The sequence below is a fragment of the Panulirus ornatus genome, chromosome 65 (assembly GCF_036320965.1).
Source record: "Panulirus ornatus isolate Po-2019 chromosome 65, ASM3632096v1, whole genome shotgun sequence".
NCBI classification, from domain to species: Eukaryota; Metazoa; Arthropoda; class Malacostraca; order Decapoda; family Palinuridae; genus Panulirus; species Panulirus ornatus.
The window spans coordinates 11,369,950-11,393,533 of NC_092288.1; the positions used below are offsets into that span (position 1 = coordinate 11,369,950).

Here is a 23,584-nt window from a genome sequence, read left to right on the forward strand (position 1 = left end):
GAAGCGGAAGTGAATCATAGGGTGGGGGAGGGGGCAAAAGTTCTTGGAGCGTTGAAAAAGTGTGGAAGTCGAGAACGTTATCTTGGAAAGCAAAAATGGGTATGTTTGAAGGAATAGTGGTTCCAACAATGTTATATGGTTGCAAGGCATGGGCTATAGATAGAGTTGTGCGCAGGAGGGTGGATGTGTTGGAAATGAGATGTTTGAGGACAATATGTGGTGTGATTAAGTAATGAAAGGGTAAGAGAGATGTGTGGTAATAGAAAGAGTGTGGTTGTGAGAGCAGAAGAGGGTGTTTTGAAATGGTTTGGTCACATGGAGAGAATGAGTGAGGAAAGATTGACCAAGAGGATATATGTGTAAGAAGTGGAGGGAACGAGAAGTGGGAGACCAAATTGGAGGTGGAAAGATGGAGTGAAAAAGATTTTCAGTGATCTGGGCCTGTACATGCAGGAGGGTGAAAGGCATGCAAGGAATAGAGTGAATTGGAACAATGTGGTATACCGGGGTCGACGTGCTGTCAATGGATTGAACCAGGGTATGTGAAGCGCCTGGGGTAAACCATGGAAAGTTTTGTGGGGCCTGGATGTGGAAAGGGAGCTGTGGTTTTGGTGCATTATACATGACAGACAGAGACTGAGCATGAACAAATGTGGCCTTTGTTTCTTTTTCCGGTGCTACCTCGCACACATGCGGGAGAAGGGGGTTTTCATTTCAAGTGTGGTGGGGTGGCGATGGTAATGAATAAGGGCAGACAGTATGAATTATGTACGTGTATATATGTATATGTCTGTGTACGTATATATATGTATACATCAAAATGTATAGGTATGTATATGTGCGTGTATGGACATGTATGTATATACATGTGTATGTCGGTCGGTTGGGCCATTCTTTCGTCTGTTTCCTTGCGCTACCTCGCTAACGCGGGAGACAGCGACAAAGTATGATAAATAAATAAATAAATATATATATATATTTTTTTTTTTTTTTTTTATACTTTGTCGCTGTCTCCCGCGTTTGCGAGGTAGCGCAAGGAAACAGACGAAAGAAATGGCCCAACCCCCCCCCCCATACACACGTACATACACACGTCCACACACGCAAATATACATACCTACACAGCTTTCCATGGTTTACCCCAGATGCTTCACATGCCTTGATTCAATCCACTGACAGCACGTCAACCCCGGTATACCACATCGCTCCAATTCACTCTATTCCTTGCCCTCCTTTCACCCTCCTGCATGTTCAGGCCCCGATCACACAAAATCTTTTTCACTCCATCTTTCCACCTCCAATTTGGTCTCCCTCTTCTCCTCGTTCCCTCCACCTCCGACACATATATCCTCTTGGTCAATCTTTCCTCACTCATTCTCTCCCTGTGACCAAACCATTTCAAAACACCCTCTTCTGCTCTCTCAACCACGCTCTTTTTATTTCCACACATCTCTCTTACCCTTACGTTACTTACTCGATCAAACCACCTCACTCCACACATTGTCCTCAAACATCTCATTTCCAGCACATCCATCCTCCTGCGCACAACTCTATCCATAGTCCACGCCTCGCAACCATACAACATTGTTGGAACCACTATTCCTTCAAACATACCCATTTCTGCTTTCTGAGATAATGTTCTCGACTTCCACACATTCTTCAAGGCTCCCAGAATTTTCGCCCCCTCCCCCACCCTATGATCCACTTCCGCTTCCATGTTTCCATCCGCTGCCAGATCCACTCCCAGATATCTAAAACACTTCACTTCCTCCAGTTTTTCTCCATTCAAACTCAACTCCCAATTGACTTGACCCTCAACCCTACTGTACCAAATAACCTTGCTCTTATTCACATTTACTCTTAACTTTCTTCTTTCACACACTTTACCAAACTCAGTCACCAGCTTCTGCAGTTTCTCACATGAATCAGCCACCAGTGCTGTATCATCAGCGAACAACAACTGACTCACTTCCCAAGCTCTCTCATCCCCAACAGACTTCATCCTTGCCCCTCTTTCCAAAACTCTTGCATTCACCTCCCTAACAACCCCATCCATAAACAAATTAAACAACCATGGAGACATCACACACCCCTGCCGCAAACCTACATTCACTGAGAACCAATCACTTTCCTCTCTTCCTACACATACACATGCCTTACATCCTCGATAAAAACTTTTCACTGCTTCTAACAACTTGCCTCCCACACCATATATTCTTAATACCTTCCACAGAGCATCTCTATCAACTCTATCATATGCATTCTCCAGATCCATAAATGCTACATACAAATCCATATATATATATGTGTATACATATATATAGGTTATTAGGTACAGTAGGGGTGAGGGTCAAGTCAATTGGGAGGTGAGTTTGAATGGAGAAAAACTGGAGGAAGTGAAGTGTTTTAGATATCTGGGAGTGGATCTGTCAGCGGATGGAACCATGGAAGCGGAAGTGGATCATAGGGTGGGGGAGGGGGCGAAAATTTTGGGAGCCTTGAAAAATGTGTGGAAGTCGAGAACATTATCTCGGAAAGCAAAAATGGGTATGTTTGAGGGAATAGTGGTTCCAACAATGTTGTATGGTTGCGAGGCGTGGGCTATGGATAGAGATGTGCGCAGGAGGATGGATGTGCTGGAAATGAGATGTTTGAGGACAATGTGTGGTGTGAGGTGGTTTGATCGAGTAAGTAACGTAAGGGTAAGAGAGATGTGTGGAAATAAAAAGAGCGTGGTTGAGAGAGCAGAAGAGGGTGTTTTGAAATGGTTTGGGCACATGGAGAGAATGAGTGAGGAGAGATTGACCAAGAGGATATATGTGTCGGAGGTGGAGGGAACGAGGAGAAGAGGGAGACCAAATTGGAGGTGGAAAGATGGAGTGAAAAAGATTTTGTGTGATCGGGGCCTGAACATGCAGGAGGGTGAAAGGAGGGCAAGAAATAGAGTGAATTGGTGTCATGTGGTATACAGGGGTTGACGTGCTGTCAGTGGATTGAAGCAAGGCATGTGAAGCGTCTGGGGTAAACCATGGAAAGCTGTGTAGGTATGTATATTTGCGTGTGTGGACGTGTGTATGTACATGTGTATGGGGGGGGGGGGTTGGGCCATTTCTTTCATCTGTTTCCTTGCGCTACCTCGCAAACGCGGGAGACAGCGACAAAGTATAAAAAAAAAAAAAAAAAAAAAAACATATATATATACATACACAGACATATACATATATACACATGTACATAATTCATTCTTGGGATGGCCTTGATTAGGGCCTTAGCTGCCTGTGCCATCTCAGCAAACATAAAAAAAAAAAAAAAAAAAAAAAAAAAGGGCTGAACCACCAGGATCTATGACAGTTAAACATGAGTCTGGCATTTGGCTGTGAATGGTACATTATACATAACAGCTTGAAAGTGCTAATATGTGCTTATGAGGCTGCTACTTGTATATTCTTGATACTACCTCACTAAATTGGAAGACGTAATTGTTTACAAAAAAAAAAATAAAGTGCATGTAAAACAACAATTTCCATTCTGCTAATGGAGCAATCACTACTTACTTGGCATCCATAGGAGAAACAGAAAGCGCTTCCTCAAGCAATCAAGTCTTAACACCAAGATGAAGGAGTAGATCTGCAAATGATCATTAAACACCGATGCCATTACTGTAAGGAAAAAATATCTACCCACTCTTTGTGGATAAAAATGAAAATTTTATATGCAAGCTGTGCCCCACTTCTTAGAAGGCTACAGCCTTGGAAATGAAGGAATACAACATTATGCACGTGGTAATTCAACTATAATTATGAAGACCGATTGACAATAAATCTTTGTGCTTTATTGTATAGATACTAGAGAACTGATGAGAAGCACCAATAATCATATAGCAAATAATGAGTCTTAATATAATGTTGATACCAATATCAATAGAAAAGAGACTACCTTATGACAGATGAGTGAAAGCAGTAATGTCTGAGAGAAATACCATATTCTAGAAGTCATCAATTATGGGCAAAAAGTACTATGCTGGTTGATGCAAGTGGTAAAACAAGTTTGGTTTCCAAAATGTATATTCAGAGGCATGAATATTTTTCTACCTGCTTGTCTTTCTAAATTGTTCTCATGTTTTCCTCTCACAATTAACATCCTCTTAAAACCTTTCATCATTCTTCCTGAAGTCTGTTGATGTTTGATCACCCCAACTCTCATTCACTCTCTTTTTCAGCCTCAACACCTGCCTCTTGACCTCTTGCTGCTGACTCTTGTACATTTCCCAACCACTCACACTCCTTACCTGTAAGTAATAACCATACACTTTCCTTTTCTTTCATTAGTAACTTAGCTTCATAATCCCATCACTCACTTCCCTATCTCACATGCCAACCTTTCACCTTCCACATGCAATGCTACTCTCTTGCAATTGCCAGCAATGCTCCTCCAAATACCTCCCATTCTTCGCCCACTCCCCATTGTTCCATTTGCTGCTAAGTCCACTCCCAGATATCTAAAACACTTCACTTCCTCTAATTTTTCTCCATTCAAACTTACATCCCACTTAACTTGTTCCTCAACCCTAATGAACCTAATAACCTTGCTCTTATTCACATTTACTCTCAACTTTCTCCTTTCACACACTTTTCCAAACTCAGTACCAACTCTGCAGTTTCTCACTCGAATCAGCCATTAGGGCTGTATTATCGACGAACAACCACAGACTTACTCCCCAGGCCTTCTCATCCCTCATAGGAAATATATAAGGATGAAGACAAAGAAATGAAATGAATAAAAAGGAATGGTAATCTTATATCTAAGTGGCTGACAGCAACAGCTGACATACATGTGTATAAAGAGTAGATCCCGAGACTGTGAGAGTACAGTAAACCCTCGATCTAAAGGACTACTTGAAGGAAAGGGTGTCCATTAATGCCAAAAGTTCTTTAAATCTACTGTAACAAATGGGCCATTCTTTAATACAATATACAATATAAGGTCACGCTCTTTCTTTTAACTCCTCTATCACTTGATGACATTTTGAATTGTAAGGATTGCAAAATCATTTACTAAATAAAGTCATTACTCTCTGTATACAACCTGATTGCATGTTAGTTTGAGGCAGACTGAGACCAAAACAAAGTGAGATTACCTCATGCTACCAAAAACAAGTGCAATATGAAATGTGCATTGCGCGACGTTTGAAATTTTTTATTTTCTTCCTTAATCATCATTTGCCTGGTCCACTAAATCTGAAATCCGTTACATCAGGGGCCATTAAATCGAGGGTTTGCTGCACTCTGATTCTGGAGAATAAACGTACGGTGAGATTGCCCAGGTGTGTGTGTGTGTGTGTGTGTGTGTGTGTGTGTGTGGTGGCGGCAGTGGTGGTTCTTACCAACTGGCTGAGAGATTGAATGAGCAGAGGCCTTTCCATTCATTTGACTAAGAAGGGTGGCAAGATAGGGTTCTGTCACCACTCTGATGAGGACATGAAGGAATTCTAACGTGATATTCCCCACTGATATCTAAATGCTCACAGGGTATAGTGTATAGAGAGAAAATGAATAAAAAGGGCAACTAAATGATATGAGGAGTAAACACAGATTTTGGGAAAAGATACGGTGGAAGAAGAAAACATGCATAAGATACATTGATGGAAAAAACTAGAAATAGGTTTAGACCAAGGCATACTGGAAGGGTTTTTGCATATGCCACACCTGTTTTCTAGTGTCAATATATTTACAGTTCACAGAGGTGACTTTAAAACATGTCTCTAAGTTGGCATGAATTAAAATTAAGGAACAAATATTACTGAGCCACTACTCAAGAAGGAGCTTGTATAACATCACATCCCAAGGAAAGTACGAATGTCTTGACTTAAGCGTGCCTGGAATCACTTAATATTCTTCATATCAGAACTGCTGGTCTCACCCTGTGTCTCATCAGACATAAGCTATTATTTGTAAGACAAAATAATCATGGAGCATAAATCTAAAGACAAATCGAAACCAAGAGGTCTGACATTTCAATAAGAGTAATACAGCAGCCCTGGAAACCGAATCATGAAGCTAAGTAACAGCAGATGTACGTTAAATGTTACGACTTACCAGTGTAAAGATAATAGAAGATATGAGCCAGAAGAGGGAGCCACCATGACCAAACAGTTCATAGTCCTTGCTTGGGACATCGAAATCATGATCTGGGGTTATCACCTCCAAGGCCCCTTGTACCACAGAATATGGCATAGCAATCATGGATGTTACAACAAGCACTCGTCTAATACTTGTCTTGTTGTCCAAATGGCCTGTAAGTGTTACACATTTAGATATAAGAATGTGAATCATCATAACCTCACCCATATATCAAATGTGGGATCATATACAGAGAAAAATCAAAACATACAAGATGTCTACTTTAGATGAATGCCAGCTATTTTATTTAACTTATGCCACTTTTCAATAGTCCTTAACAATACAGAGATTCATTTCAAACCTGGACTAACTAACTGGTGTGTAAGGGAAACAATTCCTGGTATGGAAACAATATATCATGGGTACATTTTTGGTGCTTACAGAAGAAATGTAGCAAAAAAGTAAACAAAAAGGTGCCTCATCCACATGGCATATTATTCTGACCTATAGATACCCATCTTCACCATATAGTATTTTAGTGACTTATGCTATGAATGAACTGCGATCAAGGTTATCCACAACCTACAAATCTTATGTAACCTGCCACTTTAACATCTCTGTGCAAAAGTAAGTGAGCCTTCCTGGTACTTCTGAGGTGGATGAGGCATATCAGTCAAATGTACACAAATGTTTGCAAATATAAATATGTAATGGTGTTTCTGATCTTATCTGTTCATATGTGATCACTCTATACTATTATACACACTAAACAGTAAATGAGTGGAGTGGAAGGGATGTGAATTGTATGTCTGATAGCATCCCACACAAGAAGACATGAATATGACATTTCTTTCTTTCAAGTGAGCTTGCTTTCTAAGTATTTTTTTTTTCTATTTTGCTTTGTCGCTGTCTCCCGCATTTGCGAGGTAGCACAAGGAAACAGACGAAAGAAATGGACCAACCCACCCCCATACACATGTATATACATACACGTCCATACATGCAAATATACATACCTATACATCTCAATGTACACATATATATACACACACAGACATATACATATATACACATGTACATAATTCATAGTCTGCCCTTATTTATTCCCGCTGCCACCTCGCCACACATGGAATAACATCCCCTTCCCCCCTCACGTGTGCGAGGTAGCGCTAGGAAAAGAAAACAAAGGCCCCATTCGTTCACACTGTCTCTAGCTGTCATGTAATAATGCACGAAACCACAGCACCCTTTCCACATCCAGGTCCCACAGAACTTTCCATGGTTTACCCCAGACGCTTCACATGCCCTGATTCAATCCATTGACAGCACGTTGACCCCGGTATACCACATCGATCCAATTCACTTTATTCCTTGCCCGCCTTTCACCCTCCTGCATGTTCAGGCCCCGATCACTCAAATTCTTTTTCACTCCATCTTTCCACCTCCAAATTGGTCTCCCACTTCTCCTTGTTCCCTCCACCTCTGACACATATATCCTCTTGGTCAATCTCTCCTCACTCATTCTCTCCATGAGCCCAAACCATTTTAAAACACCCTCTTCTGCTCTCTCAACCACGCTCTTTTTATTTCCACACATATCTCTTACCCTTACATTACTTACTTGATCAAACCACCTCACACCACACATTGTCCTCAAACATCTCATTTCCAGCACATCCACTCTCCTGCGCACAACTCTATCCATAGCCCACGCCTCGCAACCATACAGATATATATATAAAATGTAACACCTTTTGAACCATTATTCAAGGGTATGGCCACCGGCTGGCAAGTGTAGGAAGACACTGAAGGATCTGCTTCTTTTTCTACAAAGTACTAAACACTATTCACTTTTTCCTACGTACTCTAATTTCATACACAGGGATGGTGCTGGCGGTTTGAATGTTACTGGGGAATTTGTAAAGTGAAAGGACCTAATGATTATTCAACACATTTTTGCATGAAAAACATAAAACTTTACACATTTACATATACTGATTTCATTCAAAAGATATAGAAAAACAATATCATTTATAAGAAACACATATCATAAAGTTCTTTTAAAAAAATTATACTTCTATTTACATTACGTGTATGTATATACATATGTATGTGGGTGGGTTGGGCCATTCTTTCGTCTGTTTCCTTGCACTACCTCGCATATGCGGGAGACAGTGACAAAGCAAAATAATAATAATAATAATATTACATTAAGATTATGTAAAATTTCTCCAATACTTCTGCTTATTCCAATGTTATTAAATGACTGATAACTGACAGAGGCCCCTATATTTTTGGCATCCTGTTAGTACATGTTCCAAAATAATATAGCAATTACAGATGTCATGTATTGGGGCAGGTCTCTTCATTAAATGACCATGGGTCAACATTGTATGACCAATCCTCAGTCAACAAAGAAGTCTCAAAATGGAAATTCCTGTTGAAGAAGAGATGATATAATTCAATATATTTTTGTATCCTATGCAATTTGTTATTCTTTCAGGCTTCTGTGTCTCATCTAGCTTGTCACTTACATCTAACATAATTATCTAATGTGCTCACAAATAATTTTGATGTATAACTCATACATATACACTACTGAATGAAACTGCTTTAGCCTGAGCATCTTATATTTCATTACCACTGATACTAGCATGTCCTGGACACCAGCATAATTCTGCATTCTTGTGCTGTGAGTGGATTCCTAGAATCCAGTCATGGACATTCTGAACCTTCCTTTTTCAAGGTAGCTGAGATGGCATGGCAAGTGAATGCCATGTGCATGGTCATTTCATTTACACTACTATGGCAATGCCTACATCTTCATCACATTTTGAGGCATAAGAAAATTTTATTGTTCTATACGCATGAATAGTATCATGATGAAGGAATCTATTCTTTGTTATAAAAAGAAAAATGTTGCTTTTGGCTGTTTTTATCCTGTCCCAACAATGTGTGATCTCAAGAACCTTACCAGATGGTAACCAAGTCCTGTGGTGAATAAAATGAATATATGTAAAAAAATCACACTTTTCATACGAAATGTAAGTTTGAGTAGCTGGCAAGAGTAAGGTGGACTTTAGATTTTTTTGGGGGGAGACAAGTATTTTAATTCTTTACCTATTATCTGTTATCAAAGTCTTCCATCATCCGATGATTACATTAAGACACGAGAATTTTTCAACAAGTTCAAATAAGAACACTTCACATACAGGCCTCTCTCCTTCTTACTAAATTCTGCAAAAGTCACTATATAAGTCAATTACTTCTTTACACTTATGCCATGCTTCACTTTCCTCACCAACTATTACAGTAAAAGGGAATCCATCATTGCCCTGCTTCTGCATGGATTACAGCCTTGAAGCCACAGAAGCACTATAAAAGAGGTCCTAGGTTTGTATGATAAACACAGAAAGGACTCCTGGGCCAGGGCACAAGATGAAAGATTGCACTCTTTCTACCACCAGTGAAATTTTGGATGAATAGCTTTAGTTTTCACATGAAAATAACATGTGTAGATTGCCGGTTACAAATACACTTTTTTGTTCCTTAGTAAATGAGAGATAATTACAGGCAATCTAAACAAATAAAACGACATTCTGTGTGCACCTGCGTATTCTACACAGAAAAAATTGCTACCAAAACTGCTATCAAAATTTCAAATTATCTTCAGTCTACTTACCAAAAAATATAGCAAAAACTACAACACTCATCTCAGTGGCCAGCAAGAAGAAACGTACTATAACATACAGTAACTTATTGGCCACATCTCCAGAGGGTGTAGCTGCATTAACAGTCATTGACACAACACATCTTGCCACAGATATCAATGTGTTAAGCCATATCTGTAGGGAAAGAGATTATCTCAGTGACCTTAAGATTTCACTGCATGTCAAATAAATTGTTTGAGGTGTACATAATAAAACACATTCTGATGAGCCTTAAACAGAAAAGGCAACAATATCAAAATAACATGTCAAAATAAAATAACAACAGTTCTACCTCACCTTCCAATAATTTTTTCTTATCCTAACTGAATTTTCGACTACGTAAATTTAAAGACACACTCATAATGTCTATCTCTGTCCAGATTTTAAATGCTTTTTCCTGGTTACATAGCAGAATGGATCAAGCAGAACCTTCTCCATATGAAAATTACAATAAACACGTCTTAGAAGATATTCTAAGATATCCCTTGTAAAGAAGTGCCCTCCTACCATCTTAGTCAAATGTTGTCTTTTGCACTTAATCCCACTCATAATTTTCTTCTACTGTTTTTACACATTAGTTCTTTCCATAACATGAACAGTACTCATTATGCTACTCCTAATGTAACCAAAATATAACTACCTTTCTTTCCACTTAGAAAAAAAAATGCAGCAACATAACATTAAATACATTTGTTTAAATATCACAAATACAAAAACAATTAACTTACGAGGCCATAAAATGTGGCATAGATGGGACTATGAACAGCACGTAACTTCAGTCTTGCACTATTGATCTTCACAAGAAGACCAATAAGAAACAGAAGTGTTGGTAGGAGAAGCAGGAGGTCCCAGACACGTACCCTGTAATGGTAAGCAAAGGTCGGTAGACATTTCATCTTGTCATCGTAAGCCAATATCCCGTAAATTAGGTACATTAATTGGTAAGTATTACATGGACCTTTTGGGAATCTTGTAATGCCTCAATATTTCCAAACCCTTTAATACAGCCTTATACATAAGTCTCCAGTTTATGTTCTTTTGTCCTCCAGCTTTCCCCACATTTCTCTGTAAAAACCCTGTCTGCCTCCCTAACGCATTTTCAGAGGTGATGTCACAATTACATTTTAGTATTCTGTCATTTCTCTTTTGGCCTTGATTATCACCTGTAGACATTTTGGGCATGGAACTGGCAAGGTTCCTGTCATATTCTAGGTACACAGAGTCTTGATTTCCTGAATGAGGTGCAACACTGAGAGGTGTTGCATGAACTATCTGCCAGATTGTGTATTCTAAGTACCCAGTGCTCCAAGAAATCCATTTTCCTGATTCAAGGTGAAATTCAAGCTTTCTTCTTCTTCTTCTTCTAAAAAAGGTAAAAGCTGACCAACTTGAAGCATAGGTGGAAGATATACAGCACACAGAAGAGAAATTCCCAAAACGAGATAACATCCTGGAAAAGTAAAGAACATTGTTCTTTCTAGGTGGGCAAGGCACAATGAGGCAGGCTGCAAGTGCTCACACTGTTAGAAACACTAGTCTCAGTGACTAGATGTAAAAATTATTTCATCCTGACAACATTACATGCTTGTACCCACAATAAACCTTAGCCGTACATCACACATGAAAATATATGGGGAGCAGACAGTGTTTCTGCAGACACTAAATGATGATGGTTTATGCTCCCCTTTTTCCATCAATAGACATGTTCCTCAAATTTCTGCTGTGTCTGCTAACCTCTTCTCTTTATCAATAGCTTACTGTGTTGCTCTTAATCAATACTCTTAATCTTTCATATGTTCATGACCAGAATATGTGCTCTTCAACTTCCATTAACTACAAACTTACCGTCAAGTTTGGGCCCTTTACATTCAATAAAGGAGAGCACTAGCCGCTGTCTCAGCTTGCCTCTACATGGAGACATTAAAGGAGAATCATTGAAATCTATCTTGAAGAGGAGGATGACTTTGCTCAGATACAAGGATGGTGTGCTTGTATCCACATTCAGAATTGATTTAAATGGCATCATACATCAGATCAATACATCATGTAAATCACAGGATAAAGCTGACAATAAAAGAAGATAGCTGTCCGCATTTTCTGGGCACCCGAATATACATATCAAATGGTCCAAAATACCTAGTACTGTACAGAGAAAACCCAACAAGAAACACTTTAATCACTATCAGCACATGGTGGCAAGCCTAAGTTTGGGATAACTACTGGATTTCTTTTGAAGGCCCTTACAGTATGCAGCCCAGCCTGCCTGAAGGATGAATGTGTGGGCACCTCACAGTGAGAATCATTCATGAAACTGGGTTACCCGAAGGGGCTTTTAAATAAACTCAAAGGAAAAGCACTGGGGATTGTGGACAGAACATTTAGTGATGACAGGAGTAACAACAGGAGTAGGAGACACATGATGGTACCTAACTCATGGCAAGCAATACACTTTCACAAGATTCTTGCAAAATACATACATGGACATAATGACTACATCAGGGACAAAAATAGTAGATATAGTGAAGACTGGAAAAAAGACATAGGGCAACAACTGCACAGCATATGAAAATCCAAGACATAGATGCAATAGTAATTATCAAGGCAAGACTGGTGGGGGCCAATAGGTAAGGCTACAGCAATACAGAGCTGATGTCAGACACCACTGCACCACTAATGCTTTGAAATTATGTGTGTGGACAAGAAGGGACACTTGGCAAGATGAGGGATGCAAAGACTGAGCACCAAGATACAGTAAAAAGGAAAAGGAAAGCACTGGAAGCAGCCCATAATGATGTTAAAAGAAACAATAACACTAAAGCAGTAGCTTTACTCAAGTGAAAAAGGCTGCAGAAATAGCATTCTATGATTGGTCAGCTTGCAACAAACAAGCAAGCACAAGTATATGATCAATCAAGATGTGACTCTTCTAAGCATTGTGACCCTTGACTTACCAGTTTTGGATATGAGCTGGTTTATCTTCTAGGATTCATCATTATTCTCCTAAAGAAGACATTGTCTAAACTAGTTGAGAAGAATGAACTTCTGGCTCTTGCTTTAGTATTCAATACTACACTTTACCTGATTCTGAAGGAATTCTGTCGAGCTGTCTAAACCCTAAATGAGTTGGTGTATTTCTCTTGTTAATCCCAGCTGTTAGGGGAGGTCTAGTGGTATTTACATGTTCAGTTGATGTTTTTACACAAGTATCATCTACTAACATTAATCAACCCCAGCTTTTCACTATGCCTCACCACTATCATGTCACTGATATCATAAGGTAAGAGAATGCACCAATTTCAACTACAACATTAAATATTTAGGTGAATGTTGGTTATCAGGGAAGGAAAGTTAGGTTTTCAAAAAGGGTCTTTTGATTTCTACAAGTATTTCTCTAAGATTTCATTATATACCCCAGATTTTCCAAGAACTTTATAATCTTTCTCATAATTGTCTCATTTATCATTGAAAAATAGAAAATGAACCAAGTCATGCTCTCCCATCTTATTTTATCTTGAGTACAGAACTACGTAAATCATCACTGCAAAACAAAATCGAAGATATTCTTATGTGATTCCAGTGACAGCCTTAAACTTCATTATCCCAATACTGATTAGGATGGTGAAACAAGGAGTCTATATTTCCTTGTTACCAATTTATCTTTTCAAAAATCATGGGAAAACACACTACATTAAAAATGAAGATAAATGATGATGGGTGGAGGAGACTCTTAGTCTAAAGACTGAATAACATTCATCAGCAAGGTGTGTGTGTGTGTGTGTGTGTGTGTATACATACTTAGGAACAAAGACATGGTCCATATATAAAAGATTATGTGGTGGGGACACATGAATGTAAAACTCTCTCCCCATAACATGCAAATAGTACTCACAAGCACAATGTCTACTGCTTATGATCATAAATAGTTTAAGCACCTATAGCTAAAGCTGATTTGTACTAGTAAATATCTAGCTGAGCTCAGCTGAGCTATTACCTTTGGCTACTAAGTACTACTCTTTTGCAATGCACAAGTAATGTTTAGAGAGTACAATAAAAACTGCACAGCATTAGTTCAAGCATTTAATCTTTTTGAACAATATAAAAAGATATGTTAGTTGTATATCAAAATAAGCGAGGATATGAATGATACTGTGTGTCACAACACAGACAATACAGAAGACTGCTATGTGATCCCTAGCAGCAAACAATCTAATTCTTAAATTTTCCATTATTTCTGCTAACAGGCAAATGCTCAGATTCTATTCGTCTTTAAAATGATACATGAGGATTTTCACATTCTATTGATTTTTCATTAGGGTACTAACTACCTTTACATTTACATCATACTTTTTTCTGATAAATATAACCATCGATACTATCACCTTATGTAACACTCCTCAATAAAATATGATGTTCAAAATTCTACTCTGCAACTGTTAGACACTGAATTCACAAAACAGTAAACTTGCACTGTAGAACAAAATCACCGGGGATCCAAAATTAATAACGATTTAGAGCTAAAACAGACTTTTTTTTAAGTGAAGCACACAACAGGTTAACACGAAAAACACTTCTCATTCCAGGTTAATCAGTTACCTTGATTCCCCAATCTCCTTGTAAAGAATTAATTTGCAAATGCCATCCTCTTCGAGTGGTGGCTGTGCGGTAGTGACGTTATCAGGAGGGAATGCATTGGTAGTGATAGTGGTAGAGGCAAGAGTGGTGGTAGTTGTGGTGCTGGTGGGGGTAGTAGTGGTGAGGCTCCCTCCTGTTGTTGTTGACAGCCCAGTCAGGGGGTCCTCGCTCGTCGCAAACACTTCCGCCATTTCACGGATCACAGCGTCTCTGTAAGTCCTCACATCTCTCTAGCATTAACTCCAGCTCAGTCACTGGCATTAGCTATGAACACTTCATTTAGAAAGTTTCAGGAAAACACTGTATGTTGAACATGGATGCGTCACGCAAGACGGAAACAATAACATGAGAAATGTAGACGATAACTTTGATGGCGAGGGAAAGGATCCAGTCATCAAGACTCTCATGAATGCCTTTGGTGTCTAAAACCTTTATTATTTTGTTTTTATCGGCTGTCGTAATTCTTCATATTTTGTTTGGGTTTTTCGTCTATGAATCGCTGAGAAAACCCTGAGACAAAATCCCTTTAAAATATTTATTAATGCAATAACTTATGTTTTGCACGAAATGTTACCTGCGGTCTCTACAGACCGGTAAATCATGTACGCACAATGAACAAGCAATGGTTCGAGCAATAAAGTTTTAAATTCATATTGCATTCAAGCTGTTGTAATTCTTATTACATAATAGCGAGGTTGGCTTGGCAAGTTGGCACTCATCCTAGAATGACGGATATATAAAAAGATTAAAACGCAATTTCAAATATTATAAGAAATGAATATAAAAACAGAGAATGACTACAATCTTGTTCAGAAAACTTTATATGACATTATTTCTTATGTCAAATATGCAGATGAATGAAGGAAAGTGCTTTCTGAAGCTGTCAAATCCTTGTGCCCTATATACAAAAAGTTGGCTGTGGAAACACAACTCATGGCAGGGCACTGAAAACAGCAATTCTCTAATTAGTCGGAGATTCGCTCTTCATCAGACTTCATTACAAGTATGCCTGTACATACCCAACTGATCTGCAACAACCAATAGCTTAGTAACTGTTCCTTTGGCCCTTCCGCCCATGGTCATTTCTTCATGGAAATAACCCTGAGCAGCATATACTTCTTAGAGTCAAAGTACATGCATGCAAGGTCCCGATTCACGATACTTGAGGAGGAAGGTCACAAGCAGGGAATATCTGCTAGATATTCCTTGGTCATAGTCTCACGTTTCATGATCTCTCTCGCTGATTCTTTTGCCGACTAATTTTACTGAAGAGGGAAAGTATTTGTAAACATCAAAATTCATAAAGATATCGAATCTGATGAGCGAAATGGCAGTTGTTTTTACAGTCAAAGAAGGAAGAGGGCAATGCCCTCCACCTCCCCATTACGCCCATTTACCTGCTTCCCCAGTTATTCTTTTTCAGAAGTATTTTTTTCCTCTTCTGGTGGGAGTACCCTTCAGTCGATGATTATTATTTTTATCATCCCAACTTGCTCACTTTATCGTTCACTTGCTACTAAAGATTAGTTAACGCTCTTGCCTCCCTCTCCACACACATCACGACCAACTTCTGCCACTCTCTTGCCTCACTTATGACCACACACAACACCACCATTCCCTCTTTAAACTCTTGCCTACCAGTCACCACACACTGGGATACCAGTAAAATGTTACGGGCCAAGTCAAACTCATCTCCAGGTACACTAGGGCCTTTGACCTGGTCTGCGAGGGTGGTCAAAGACCAGTGGTATCTAAGGGTGTACATTCGATGAGGATGTAGTGAAGACAGTCTTTAACCGACTCTTTAGGGTCAGGTTAGAGGCCTACGTTTAATGAACATTATGGTAAGTGGTGACAGTGAGGAATGCTGAAGTCTCTAATATTGCGTTTTTCCTATTTTCATCATTGGCTCTTGTTAATTCAATCAACTGTCATCATTATTACATAATGATATGAATAATAATAATAATAATAATAATAATAATAATAATAATAATAATGATAATTACCATTATCATTACTGTTATTATTAGTATTATTATTATAGCTGTACACCTATATTGTCCATTGTGTATACGACCAGCCTAGGTTACTACTTTTGTCTGTACCTCACATTATCGTTCAATCTACACCACTACACCTATTTACACGTTTATCAAACCCCTCTAACCTACGGAGAGTAAACAGCACAGTGTATTCTCATGTAGATATTGAATGACCATGACCTGCATTGTATTTTTTTCTCCCAACAAAGCTCTTTTCCCTGGGCCGAGACCCGTGGGTGTCCGACCTCCGGTACCGTGTGACGCGGTCTATCACATTTCAAGAAGTTCCTTTGCATCAATTGGAGTGGAGAGCCTCCCATTGATGTCAATTTCCCGCGTGGGAGTGGTTGCCGCGCCCCTTCATCCCTGTGACGTCCACCCTGACGGCCTGCTGGATGACATTTTGGATACGACTTGATTATGTTTAGACGATTGTGTTTGCCTTCGATTATGCCTTCTTTATCTTGGTTATTCTTTACCATATTCATCACTTGATCCTATTATGTACGTTGTTATTGGTTATTTTTTCCCTTGAATTCTTATTTCTAACTAGTTTATATCTCTTCTTTTTTTCTTTGGTTTTATATTGACTTTTGCTACATTTTGATGATTTTAAGAATTGATTCCGTTTTCTTACCCTCTGCTTTTGACGGGATTAGGTTTTGAATTGTGAAATGTCATTTGGCTATTGTCTGATATGACTGCATTTTGATATGACTGAGTTTAGAGCTAAGTATAAGGGTGGTGCTAAATGCATGGGGATGGTATAGGTGGTATTCAGTATACGGGAAGGTACCGTACTGGTGGTTTTCACTGTATGGGAACGGATATGGGCCGTGTTGAGTGTATGGGGACAGGTAGAGGTGGTGTTGAGTGTATGGGGAAGGTATAGATAGTACTGAGTGTATAAGGAAGTGTACCGTGGTGGTGTTGAGTGTATGGGGACGGTACGGGAAGTGTTGAGTATATGGGGAAGGTATGAATGGTGTTGACGATTCAACATTCACATCTTGTTAAGTTACTGGCTCTATATTCCTAACTCTTTTCAGCACGACGGTACGGCCCTTGTGCAAGACCTCATCTCAGAGGACAACAATACGTCCCTTGAGCATGACGGTACGATCCTTAAACACAACAGTCTGTCCTTTGAGCATGACGGTACGATCTTTTAGCAAGAAGTTACGTCCCTTGAACATGGCAGGCAATACGTACCTTGAACACGATGGTACGCCCACTGATTACGACGGTACCTTCCTTTAAGGACGTTGGTGCGTACTTTGAGCATGAAGATATATCCCTTAAGAGCGACGGTACGTCTCTTGAGTAATACGGCACGTCTCTTGAGAACGTCCTATGAGCAATGAAGATCCGTTCCCTTCAGCACTACGGTACGTTCCCAGAGCACAATGATACGATCCCTGAGGACGACGGTACAAACCTTATAAGCTACGACGATCAGGTCATACATCACGCCGTCACAACCAAGGGTCGTACCGTCGTGCTTCAAGGTCGTACCGTCGTGGTTGAAGGTCGCTCGTCGTACTTAAAGATCGTACTGTCGTGTCCATGATCAAAAATGAAATGTCAGTTGTTTGGTTAATCTCGCAGCAATATGGCCGCCTGGGGAGGGGGAAGTGGGGGTTGGGGGAGGGAGATGAGGAGGCTGGGGATTTAAGACACAATACTTCTGGCGGAGCCGGCGGCGGAGACGTCCCCCCACCCCCTCCCCCCTTCCCCTGCGGCAGGGTAAACGTCACACGGTAAAAGCGTCCCTCCATCACGACTCAAGATCACGCCAAATGATTTCGTGTTGACTCCACATTGACGGTCAGATTCCCCGGTTGGTAAGGCTGAAGGGAGATGGGTGGGTTATGTGGGAGGCTGGGTGGGTGGCAGGAAGATGTTAACATCTCAGGGTCCGTGTGTGTGTGATGTTAACATCTCAGGGCTTATGGTGTGGATGATGTTTGATATCTCAGAGTTTGTGTGTTGGATGACGTTAACATTTCAGGGTCCGTGTGTGTGTGGATGATGTTAACATCTCAGGGCTTATGGTGTGGATGATGTTTGATATCTCAGGGTTTGTGTGTTGGATGACGTTAACATTTCAGGGTCCGTGTGTGTGTGGATGATGTTAACATCTCAGGGCTTATGGTGTGGATGATGTTCGATATCTCAGGGTTTGTGTGTAGGATGACGATAACATTTCAGGGTCCGTGTGTGTGTGGATGATGTTAACATCTCAGGGCTTATGGTGTGGATGATGTTCGATATCTCAGGGCTTGTGTGTAGGATGACGATAACATTTCAGGGTCCGTGTGTGTGGATGATGTTAACATCTCAGAGTCCGTTTGTATGGATGATGTTTACATCTCAGGGCTTAGGTGTGGATGATGTCAGATATCTCAAAGTTTAACACTAATTGGGTAACACAAGGCGTGAGTGTAGTGCAGAGTGTGACATACACAGGTGACGTGCTGGATGTGGGCGAAGGAGGAGGCAGATGTGGGTGGACGAGCGACCTGATCCTCGCTCCAGACTGGCAACACTCACCTGCAGGGGGAGGGGGAGTGTGTATGTGGCTCAGGTGGAACTGAAGAGACTTGTGCCATCAGTAGTACGACGGGAGTTCGAAGCGGAGGAGGAGGGAGGAGTTCAAAGCTGTGCATATGAAGGCACCACCACACTTGCAGTACGATGATGAGTAAAGGTGAGGGGAGAGACCCCACTCCCAGGGGTTCCACAGATTGAGGTGGTGTCTATTTACAGGAAAAGGAGGGTCATTCTGGCTGTAGGCGCTACCACATTTGGGGAATCGGGTGTCAGGCCTCATTCTGTCGTGTACGGCGTCTGGCCTCATTGTGTCACGTAGGGCGTCTGGCGTACTGCGTCACTTAGGGCGTCTGACCTCACTGTGTCATGTGATGCGTCCTACCTAAGTGTCATGTAATGCTTCCTGCCTCACTGTCTACGTGTAGGAAAGGTAGCGTGCGCTGTCGGGCTTCACCAACCCACCTCCTCTAGTCACACTGTTGATATCCTGCACCTGATCAGGTTACCGCCTCCGCTAACTTCACAAATTATGGGAGACGAATTATGAATGTTTTACCAACCTATATTGAGCGACGGTCTCGATAGCCTAGCTATAAACAGAGCAGATCGTGCGCTTGCATCGTAACTCACTTGTCTTACCGTCTTATGGGGCTCGTTGCTGCTTCGAGGCCGCACTTTACGCAGGAGCAGGGAAATGACAGACTCCTCGGAAGCGAAACTCTTAGACGAGACTGTGCCCCTTTCCAACCATTTACGATGATATGATCCTGGCGAAGGTGACGTCTCGCTGACGATGCTATGGCGAGGCGGCATCACCTCAGTTGATCAAAGAGAGTTAAGTCTCGTCGAAGAACTTCATGCTTCTATGGAGTCCATCCTGTCCCTGCTACTGAGCATAGCGCAGCCTTTGAACTGCAGTAGCCCCTGGAATATATATATATATATATATATATATATATATATATATATATATATATATATATATATATATATATATATATATATATATATAATCACTGTGATACCATCAGTCTTATCACCTTTACATAAGGCTGAATATCTTGACATACACAAGAGCCACAACTTTACGTTTCATAAGGATGTTATCCACGATATACCATAGAAAGTTAGATCTTTTCTTTTATGTTTCTATTACTGGCCTTAGATTCGGAACGTGTTGCTAACACTAGATCCTCAGGCAGTCAAATCGACGATACACTGAGGGGGAAATTACACTCAGTGTGTGTGTGTGTGTGTGTGTGTGTGTGTGTGTGATCCATACCCTCCTGAGAGAGCAGTCGTCACCCGTATGTCATTAAGTGGTCTATCTGTGTCTAGTGTAATTACATTACCATATGGGACGTCGTGCTCCGCCCCCTACATCACTTCACTATATCCTCTTGTTTTGGCAAACAAAAGAACAATTAAACTAAATATAGAAATACGAGGATCCCATTTTCTCTCTTACACATGACGCTGAGGCACCAGATTTCTTTACTCTGGGGAAAGCATATCAATATGTTACAATATGTTGTTATCCTTTTCTTCGTGTTCAATATGGAGCTTGCTAGACCACTCGAACCTAGAGTTGAAAACAGGGAATACATTTATCGAAGAGGAGTGGCAAGATTACCGGTATTTCTGAACACGCATGAGGACTTCTTCGTCATAGGGATCTGTCACATACTAGAAGCCCCTCCCTCCTTCCCTAGCATGGAATATTCTACCATCCAAACATACTGATATTTGGTATAGAAAACCGATGTGCGAAATAAAAGCCTCACTATCTTGCATCGTCATATGGACCATTCTCTAATATTTCTACCAACCAGTCAAAGCAATAATATTCATTGCCATTTATAAAATTCCAACTATTTCTTATCACACGAAGCTTCATAAACGTCTTCCTGGAAATAAACCCATATAAACCATACATGAATATTGACATATCCACAGCATTTGAGAGCACTCGGAATTACTGATTTTACGCTAGTTTTACAGACCTTTCGACATACAGATGAAGCCAACTGACTATTTGCATAATAGTTTTTTTCATTTTTCACCATTCTCACTTGATGTTAGGGTAGACTTATAGAGTCAGTCCCTAAGGGGGTCCGTCTCTCAGTCAGTCTTCGCCACTCGGTCGTGTATGTGCATTGTGCTTTCCTCTAGTGTCGTCCTTCTTAATGTCCTCAATTCATCTCATTCTAGGACGTCTCACTGGATAGCTTCACTCACAGATCCAGTTCAAATGCTTCTTGGCGTATCCTGTGTTTTCTTTTCTCTGCACATGGCCATACCAACTTAGATGTTCTTTTTAATTACTTCTAATAAAAATGTAATATTGAAATCCGCTCCTATCTTGGCGTGTCTAATCTTATCCATTCTTGTATCTTCTCTGTGTCGTAGAAGGCGACTAAAAGGGGAGGGAGCGGGGGGCGGGAAATCCTCCCCTCCTGTTTTACCTTTTCCAAAAGAAGGAACAGAGAAGGGGGCCAAGTGAGGATATTCTCTCTAAGGCTCAGCCCTCTGTTCTTAACGCTACCTCGCTAACGCGGGAAATAACGAATACGTGTGAAAAAAAAGAATATATATATATATATATATATATATATATATATATATATATATATATATATATATATATATATATATATATATATGGTTCTTAGAATAGCAGTATACATTATTGTTTTGCATTTCAATGGTATATTTTCATAGCTGAAAATAGGGTATACCCTACTAAAATTTGCAGTTTTTAATCATTCCTAAGAGTAAAACTAAACCATTAGTTCCTCGATTAGGTCGAAAACCGTACTGATAATTACCTATATGGGATAATAATGCAATGCCTCTGTAATTTCCACAATTGTGATTTTCTCTTTTCTTACACAGTGGACAAGCAAAAGCTTTTTGCCAGTCTGATCATGTCTTTTCCTGTTTCCATGCAGTGTTGCATGTATGTTGAAGTCATTCTATTGTGTCGTGACCAGCTGTGTTCACGATCTCTCCCGCTACCTCGTCATCCCCTGGTGCCTTTCCTTTATTCAACTGCGTTAGAGCTCTCTCCACCTCGTCATTACTTACCTCAGTTAGTACGATTTCGTATAAATTCTCTTCCATTTTACATACAATTAAAGATATTCTATCTACATTTTCCCCCTCTAGTTTAACAGCTGACGCCTCTCCCTCAGCGGACATGTTACTTTCCATCCAGTGCAACAGCTGGTAACTCTCCTCTTTACAAATGACTATGTTCTATTTTTCTTTTCAGTTGATTAAGTTTCAATCCAGCGTACAACTGTCTACTTCCGTGACTAAGCCTCATTCCACAGTACAACTGCCTACTGCCGTTCGGTTTCTAGCTTTGTCACTTTCCCTCAATGTACCGTTAGATACGCGACAGCTGTTTACTCTTATTAAAGCTGACAGCTGAGTGTTCTCCGACGCTAAGATGCTAAGTATATTCTTCCAGTTTACCACTGAAAACTTTCCTTTTTCTTCACGGCTGACTATTCTCTTGCAGTTTACAGGCGAAGATAGACAGCCAGATAGACAGCTAGACACTTGATGATGCCACTCCTCGAAGACTGTTACCACACACCCTTACTGGCCCTGTTTCCCTTGGCTCGTTTTACCCTTGATCTCACTACCTGTTTGTCCCTGACTATAACGTTCCCCTTGACCTTACCGCCTGTTTTTCCTTGAGTATATTGTCTGTTTGCCCCTGACCTTACCAACTGTTTGCCTTGACTACACCATCTGTTTACCCCTGACCTCACCATCTGTTTACCATAGCCTTTCCCTCATTTTTCCTCATTCATTCAGAATCAACTCATCACCCTCCACACTAGTAGAGTCATCAACTCGGGTAGAGTCATCCACACTGGTAGAGTCAACTTATCACCCTCCACAGTGGTAGTCGTCCACACTGGTAGAGTCATCTCATCATCCTCGACACTGGTAGAGTCATCCACTCTGGTAGAGTCATCCACACTGGTAGAGTCACAGCCTCGTCAGTGTGACCTTGCCTGACCATCTCTAATAACCCTGTCATTTGCTTCCCTGCTAATGACCTAACTCATCCCCGCTCGTTAATAGAGTTTAGCTTTTCATCAACACCTTGAGCAAGACGGTACGACCCTTGAACACAACAGGACGATCCTCCACGACAATACGACGCTTGAGCACGACGATACGACCCCTGAGCACAGTAAGACGACCCTCTACGACAATACGACTCTTGAACACGATGGTACGATCCCTGAGCACAGTAGGACGACCCTCCACGACAATACGACTCTTGAGCACGACGGTACGACCCCTGAGCACAGTAAGACGACCCTTCACGACTATACGACTCTTGAGCACGACGGTACGACCCCTGAGCACAGTAAGACGACCCTTCACGACAATACGACTCTTGAGCACGACGGTACGACCACTGAGCACAGTAAGACGACCCTTCACGACAATACGACTCTTGAGCACGACGGTACGACCACTGAGCACAGTAAGACGACCC

The 23,584-nt window shown here is 40.7% G+C and overlaps 1 protein-coding gene across 2 annotated transcripts in view; it reads right to left on the reverse strand.

Annotated features, from left to right (window-relative positions):
• Positions 1-14,850, reverse strand: part of LOC139746625 (transmembrane protein adipocyte-associated 1-like) — a 35,727-nt gene extending 20,877 nt beyond the window's left edge. Inside the window, exons 1-5 of one of the 2 annotated variants that reach the window (XM_071658042.1) lie at positions 14,423-14,850; positions 10,558-10,690; positions 9,802-9,964; positions 6,096-6,292; positions 3,555-3,627 (exon numbers count right to left, since the gene is read on the reverse strand). In XM_071658042.1, the coding sequence (XP_071514143.1) occupies positions 3,555-3,627; positions 6,096-6,292; positions 9,802-9,964; positions 10,558-10,690; positions 14,423-14,652 (796 nt within the window). In that variant the 5' untranslated portion in view covers positions 14,653-14,850. The remainder of the gene's footprint in view (positions 1-3,554; positions 3,628-6,095; positions 6,293-9,801; positions 9,965-10,557; positions 10,691-14,422) is intronic. The other variant, XM_071658041.1, reaches the window with a different exon arrangement.
• Between the last annotated feature and the right edge of the window lie 8,734 nt (positions 14,851-23,584).